The sequence below is a fragment of the Aspergillus flavus genome, chromosome 7, assembly GCF_009017415.1.
Source record: "Aspergillus flavus chromosome 7, complete sequence".
Classification (NCBI taxonomy): domain Eukaryota; kingdom Fungi; phylum Ascomycota; class Eurotiomycetes; order Eurotiales; family Aspergillaceae; genus Aspergillus; species Aspergillus flavus.
Window position 1 is genome coordinate 637,948 of NC_092404.1, and position 7,204 is coordinate 645,151.

At 51.2% G+C, this 7,204-nt stretch overlaps 4 protein-coding genes across 4 annotated transcripts; 3 read left to right on the forward strand and 1 right to left on the reverse strand.

Annotated features, from left to right (window-relative positions):
* Positions 1 to 37: 37 nt before the first annotated feature.
* On the forward strand, positions 38 to 1,984 carry F9C07_5378 (uncharacterized protein; the record flags this gene model as incomplete). The annotated part of the gene is made up of 3 exons (XM_071511346.1): positions 38 to 389; positions 444 to 808; positions 1,697 to 1,984. The coding sequence occupies 3 exons, from the start codon at positions 38 to 40 to the stop codon at positions 1,982 to 1,984; spliced, it is 1,005 nt and encodes a 334-aa protein (XP_071366876.1).
* Positions 1,985 to 2,854: 870 nt separating this feature from the next.
* Positions 2,855 to 3,481, forward strand: F9C07_5379 (uncharacterized protein; the record flags this gene model as incomplete). Its single annotated transcript, XM_071511347.1, has 3 exons — positions 2,855 to 2,988; positions 3,028 to 3,228; positions 3,421 to 3,481. The coding sequence occupies 3 exons, from the start codon at positions 2,855 to 2,857 to the stop codon at positions 3,479 to 3,481; spliced, it is 396 nt and encodes a 131-aa protein (XP_071366877.1).
* A 672-nt stretch (positions 3,482 to 4,153) lies between these two features.
* On the forward strand, positions 4,154 to 6,346 carry F9C07_5380 (putative bcs1 AAA-type ATPase; the record flags this gene model as incomplete). The annotated part of the gene is made up of 1 exon (XM_071511348.1): positions 4,154 to 6,346. The coding sequence occupies one exon, from the start codon at positions 4,154 to 4,156 to the stop codon at positions 6,344 to 6,346; it is 2,193 nt and encodes a 730-aa protein (XP_071366878.1).
* Positions 6,347 to 6,459: 113 nt separating this feature from the next.
* Positions 6,460 to 6,862, reverse strand: F9C07_5381 (uncharacterized protein; the record flags this gene model as incomplete). Its single annotated transcript, XM_071511349.1, has 2 exons — positions 6,460 to 6,668; positions 6,733 to 6,862. The coding sequence occupies 2 exons, from the start codon at positions 6,860 to 6,862 to the stop codon at positions 6,460 to 6,462; spliced, it is 339 nt and encodes a 112-aa protein (XP_071366879.1).
* Between the last annotated feature and the right edge of the window lie 342 nt (positions 6,863 to 7,204).

Sequence of the window (7,204 nt, forward strand, 5' to 3'; positions counted from 1 at the left end):
TCGTTGCTTCAGCGCCTCTGGCTCTCTCCCTTCCGTGATGTCTAATGTGGAAAGGCAGTTTGCAACTCTTCTCACGATCGTGCAAAACTACCAGATCAAGGTTGTTTGCCCTAAGTGCCTCCGTGGGTTCTCTCGGGCGAGGACATTGAGTGACCATTTCCAAAAGGAGGAAGATTGGGTCCATCGTGGGCTCGATCAGAGAAAGACCGACTTTAAAAGATTCCTCACTTGCTATCATCTTGCCATTGGGGCGCCTATACCAGCACAGGAGCTGCCTAGAGGCAGTAAATGCTTTGACTGGCGATATGTGCTGGAACATTACCGCGCAGAATCGCAGCAGCCCGATGAATTGCAACCACTCCCTGACGAAGACAATGAATTAGAGACTGGTAAGCCTCCTCCATGAGAAATGCCCAGCTAAAGCACTAATATCTTCCCCCTAGAGGAATTCCATCCTCCATCCGAGCATGCCGATTCGTGGGGCCCCGTTTCTGGTCATCCACCTATCATCGCTCCAGTCCACTCGGATAAGGAGCCGCGAGGGTTACAGTGCACTGGCCATGAAGTACAGATTAAATCATGCAGCGTATTGGAGCTCGACGACCAGCCGTGCCATCTCCAAGTCCTTAAGAACGAGCAAGTGGAAGCCAGGATACGTGCACTGATCCCCCAGATGGAGAGCTGGTTGATTGGCACACTACCAATCCGAGACGCATTTGACAACCCCCAAGAAGATCAAGGTGTCGTTTTTCCGACTACCGAGATTGATGTCCCCTTGGTTGCAGTGCGCAACTTGCTCTACGAAGGTGTAAGTGTATTATGTTGCCCATTCATCCCTCTTAACCTGACCCTTTGTATCACAAAGATTGGCATATTCACGCTTCTCCGAACTTACAAGCAAACTGCCACACCCCACAACTTTTCTCGGGGCATATACACCATTCTGCGCGTAGAAGGAGTGGGTAAAATTGGGCATAAAGAAGTCACACCAGCCGAGTCGATCTGGGTGAATTGCCAGACGACCTTGTCTGCGGGTCTCATCCTTCTTTTAACCTGTCCTCCTAATATGACCGTGGAGGAAGCATCCTCCAAGTGATGAAACTGTTGACCGCAACGACTTGGCCACGGTCGCGCCTTTCAGGTTTCCTATGGCTAAGTCTTTTAACGAAAGATGCTTTGCCCCGCAGACTCATGACAAGATGATCTTGGAAGTTCGGACGTCTTTCGGAGGGTTATTGAATATGAGCGTTGGCAGGATAATGGGAGTCACGGTGTTTGTAGCCCCTGGGTGTACATGGTGAAAGACTTGATTTGTCTACCACGCACGTTGGTCGCCATAAATATGGTACAATAAAAATGACATCATATCCTCCGTACATAAAGGCTCCGAGAAATGAGAGAGAAATTCCTTCAAAACGAGGTGGACAAGCATCCTGAACTTTGTCGTCAAAACCTTCAATGATGTCGTCTGCCCCGAATACCGACTATAGTTGGCCACTATATTCTCGCACACATCATCGATCGCTGATGTTGTCAGATGTTGCAGAAGGTCCGGAGGAGGCAGTCGCCTTGCCGACAGATCGCGCAGCGAACCATCAAAATGCCAAGTAACGAGAGACAACATAAGAAGCTCGTCGTCACTAAGGACTTCCAAGATGCTGTCGGCGTAGCCCTCGATTATTTTGTGCTTATCTAGTCGCTCGATGTTGCGCTGAACTTGTCGCTCGATGTGGTCCTGAACTTGTCGCTCGATGTGGTCCTGATCTTGTCGCTCGATGTTGCGTTTGGACAACTCCGACAGAAGATCACAATATATGCCCAAGAGGGATTGAGCATCGCGATCCATAAACTCCACAAGACTCCAGCACTTGAAAAGTATCACCCTGAGGTATCGTGTCGCCAGGCCCTTCAACGCCGCCTGGGCGGTAGCGCGAAGTGTAGAGTTGGGAAACGGAATCTAGAACAAAAGCTGTTAGTCGCGTGAAATGCTGGTGTACGGAAGTCAAGCAAACCATGATCGATTAGTGATGTGAGCCGTTGGTTCCTGTCTCGTAGGGCGTGTGCATCAGAAAAGCTGGCCGGCGCTGTCCCAAATGTAGCATGCCCGGCAGGGTCTATAAACATAACTTGCGTGGACCTTCCGGGCTCGGCATGTTTCTTTCCCTTTCGCTGCTCAGGGGGTCCGGTGTCCTTGCATAATACGTAGGTTCTTCCTCCATTGGCCACTTTGCTGCACCGTACTTTCCTGGCCTGCGCATATGCTTTAAGTCTCCATGACAGTACAGCATAATTTGCTGTATGGTAACTCGCCGTAATGCTGTGGGGCATCGGAGTGTCCGTCCGCCCAATAAGGTATCTATTTGAGTGCCGCTCTCCATCACGAGCCCATGTTTTAGTTCTAGACCACAGTGATATTAGACAAACTCTCACGCAGTCCGAGAATGAGGAGAGGAACAAGGTTGCGGCTAGAGATCAGCGCCGGTAGTCTTACGCAAGCCATGCACCTGGCCAGCGTAATCACGCTTCCTTCCATCCCAGGTGAACCGATTAATGCCGGATGCAGACAGGTACCAATGCAACCCAGTTGATTACACCTTGTAGAGGCCCATCAGTATTTTACCGGGATAAGAAGGATTCACTAGCAGCTCTCCGCACAGAATTACAGTTGGATATATCACCCCTGCGGCCAGAGAACTTTCCATTACTCCCAACACACTCCTTCACACTGAGCTCACCGAACCGACCTCTGATATCTGCTTCTCGTTGGCCTTCTTGCGAAATCTGGACGTACTCAGCCAAAGGCGCCTGGAGTTATCCTTTGTCTCCCAGAACGCCTTTCGACTTCGCCATTACCATGGATACTCTGGAATTTGCTTCCGTTTGCAGACCTGGAGTCCCTCTTGACGGTATCGACATATGCGGATATTCTTCAATAACAACGGAAATTGTTCGCACCCAGCCAGAAGAAGGATTTGCGAGCAACTGGAGGTATGTGATGTGCCAGGATCACTGGACTATCGTCTTCAGGTACGGCGGAAAGCAAGCCACAGCGACAAAACATAGGGGATATGACTTGAAATGGATCCTGGGTGACTGGGGTGACGACCCACCGTCTACGGTCCTAAAGTTCGAAGCCCTGTCTTCGTGTCCACCCATGGACGACATCGCATGGAGACTATACGCCATAGAATATCCGGGTACAAGAGTGCTCGGCTGTTCCGAATTCGTGTGAGTCCGACTAGGGAGCTGATGTACCATTGCTGATTCCCATAGGTACTACTTCATGAAGGAGTATGCAAAGCACCTTTCTGGACCGCGAGATGAGCTAAGAGAACATCTGCGTATGTCGCATTGAGCTGCCTCTGCTGAACAGTGCAGAGTAATGGTGTTATTCATATCGCCTTGCACTTCAGATACTAGTGGCTCTATGGGGCACCGTGTCACACCATCAGAGCATGGTGGTTTCTATGTTGGAGGATGAGAATCGGCTTTTTCTTTCTTGACAAAGGCAGAGATGTAGCTAGCTCCATTAAGTTTTCTCCCATGTGAAGGTACATACCAAACGTCAGCCTCATAGTGATCAGCGTCTATGTACGCCTTGAATTGGCTCCACGTTCTAGATTCGCGTCATGTAATGGGTTGATAGTGGGGGAGCGGTACGGGAGCCACCTAGTGCTGAGGCGAACAGAAGGACGTGCGGGATTTATCTGGCTATGATCCAGCGCATAGGCTGCAAGGGAACCCGTCTATGGTGCTCGGCCGTGCCGATCTGCTGCCCGTGGTCTGTCGACAGAAGTACCCATGTTTTCCGGGCCTGACTATGGCGTATATCGGTGTACGCTGCCAGGGCCTTGGATTGACGGCCCGTCGAATTGAGTACCAGTGTTGGCCTCGGCGGACGAACAGATTGGATGAAGCGCCACGGGGTCAATAGTGAAACAGGACGCACAAGGCTGGAGACGGGGTCCTCAGGCGAGTAATCTAGTGCAAGCCACACGCGGAATGGTCACAGTGGATCCCGCATATAACGGCGTAAGATATTCGAGCCTTGTTGAAGTAGAGAGGTTCTCGAGTTCGCTCCTGAGGTTTATAAGGCACGCATCGTCACTCAACAGTCCAGGAACTTCAATCACCCCAAAAGGCCAAGTCGAAAATGAGCTCACCTACTCTTACCTCTGATCAGCTGCCCGTCGAGGCGCTGCTCGAATCGTTCATCCCCGGTTACAAATTCTTCACCCATCTTTGCGCTTATTATTTCCGCATTGATATTTCATCATATCTGCTTGTCTTCGCGGCGGGGGTCGCTCTCTGGACGTACTCTGTCAAAACTTTCTGGGCCTGGTCCCAGAGGTTTCTTCGCGAGCGCGCGGCATTAAGGGAGATCAAGTCTCAGAGTAACCTGTACAATTATGCCATACGCTGGATTGCTCACAATGACTGGTTTACTGGCGCACGGAAGGCCGTTGCCGAGACGAAAATGAATTTTCCCTGGGATGATGAAAGCGACGACGATGACATCTACGAGGCGGACCGAACATCTTTTGATATCGACCCTTCAACGCCTTGGCCTAAGATAAGATTTCATCAGATGCGGCCGATTCGAAATACCCCGGTACCTTCATGTTTTCATTTTTTCATATACAAGGGATGCTGGATGTTCTTGTATCGTCAGCCTACCGGGTCTTCCGACAGTTTTGCGGCCGCCAGCATGGAGACCTTAAAACTCTATGCTGCTCCCTGGAACAATCCCGTCCTGGATACACTTCTGATGGACATGCAGCAGGCTGCGTTGGACCAGGACGCCTGCCGCGTTAATATTCGGCGGGGCCTCAAGCTGGGTTATGGATTCGGGTGGGCGCATATTGCGTCAAAGAAAAGTCGTGCGTTGTCGACCGTTATCCTTAGCCGTGAGAAAAAGAAGAGCATTGTCGAAGATATTCACGCCTTCCTCCACCCCGTTACCCGCAGATATTACGAGGAGCGTGGCATTCCATATCGACGCGGCTATCTGCTCCACGGCCTGCCTGGCACAGGCAAATCAACTTTGTGCTTTGTGCTTGCTGGTTTGTTGGGTCTGGACATCTACATGGTCAGTCTTTGTGCCAAAGATCTGGACGATGACAGCCTCACACTTCTATTCCAAGATCTTCCCAAGCGGTGTATCGTCGTTTTCGAAGACGTGGACCAGGCCGGGCTACCGAAACGCAAGATCGGCAACAGCATGCGAAAAACCGGGGAGGATGCAGAGCACAGCAGACAGGATAGCGCGATAGAGGCCAACAATGACAAGCGACCCTCCAACGGGATTACTCTGTCAGGCTTTCTTAACAATATCGATGGTTTAACTGCCAACGATGGTCGCATCTTGATTATGACTACCAACGCCATCGAGGATCTAGATGACGCTCTCCTTCGCCCAGGGCGCATTGATCTTAAGATTGAGTTTGGCTATGCAGACTCGCTGGCTCTCGAACAATGGTTTCTCTTGATCTTCATGAAGCCTGCAGAGGGGCCCGTCATGGGTAATCGGGACTCGTGTGGCCGGATACGTCCATGCTCCTTGCCGGCTCACCCCGATTGGACGTCTGATTATATCGCCCATCTGTCGACTCTGTTCGCCGAGAACCTCCCTCCTGGTCGGTTCACTGCAGCAGAGGTTCAGGATTTCCTTTTAAAATACAGGAGTCGTCCTGTGGAAGCAGTCAACAATGCGCCTCAGTGGGCAGACAAACCGCAAGCGCCCTTCGATGTCGACTTCGCAACACCACTTTCGACATTTCGTATCGCGGATCGCCCAGACCTGTACGCGATCCAAGGTCGAGTGTGCAGTATCCGGGTCAGCGCTGTCCTCCTTTCTTGCCCCAGAACGGAAGATGGGAGAACAGGCGAGACAATTGAGCCCCGAGTGCTTCTTCTCCAACGTCCCTCGAACGGCAGCAAGGAAGGATATTATGACCCCGGACCAGGGGGATGCGTTAAAATTGGAGATGCAACTCTGCAAGAGGCACTCAAGCGCGAAGTAATGGAAAGCACTGGCCTCCACTTCTCCAAGATCGCTCACTCACTTTCCGTCAAACAATGGAGCCAGTCAACGCATAGTGAACAGCGAGAGTGGATCGAGTTCCAGTACATCGTCAACGTCCCCGAGTCAAGGGATGATATTTTCCCGGCCGACCGTGGACGTGCGTCCGGTCGAACAAGCCTGACAGAATGCGTTGCCAAAGAACGCGAAGACATCGAATGGGCAACGGAGGCTGAGATCCGAGCTGACAAATACAAGCTTCACGGGGACCACAAAAATATCCTTCTCGAAGCCTTCGAGAAGGAGAGGAGGGCGACCAAATGACTTCCATAGGTCATCTCGGGGAGAGAAGAATGGTACATGTTGAACGGCTGGTGATCTGGGTGGAAAACCTATCTTTAGACACCTAAAACTTGATTGTATTCAGCTGCTTACCTTTATCGACGCCCACAATCTTGTAGAGACGCAGGCAAGGCGGCTACTTTAGAGCAACCACGTAGACTGCTGTCATCTGTCGGAAAATCTATCGGGAGATCGTGACTCGGTAAGAAGATACCCGGATGCGCCTCACGCTGGTCCAGCAGTGCTTCCAGCAAGGCATTCTCGATGAGCACGGAAAATGGTGAACAGGATCTTGCTGAGTAACCTTGTAGGAGATACAAAATGTGTCTATAGCTTGATCATTCATAAATCCTGGAATAGCTACTTACCTTCCCTTTGACCAGATACGTCACCAGAGCCCTCCTTCGGACCTCGTTCACCTGCATGCCTTGCACGAGGCCGTCGCAGATTGGTCCGGGTTCGACCACATTTGGTCGAGGTAAATTCCACTGCGGTCATGATGCCCTGACCGTAACGCGGTCAATGGCAAGCCAGAATCCTACGGACCGACGTTTGGTCCGATCAGCTGGAGGTGCTACCCCAGTTCTCAGCGGACGATGACATAGTAACTGACGACCACCCATAGAAGAGTGATCAAGGGCCTTCCTGGGTTCGGTGAAAAGATTTGGAGCAATCCCGAGAGCAGACAAGTTCTGGGATAGACTATCCTGGGAAAGAGTCAGTCATGGGATACTCAGATTCACGCAAAGACCACACCCAGGATAGATACCATTCCAAGATGGAAGATGCTAGGATAGACCTCGTTTCCATATATTCAACGCTTTTCCAGTCTCTGCATCT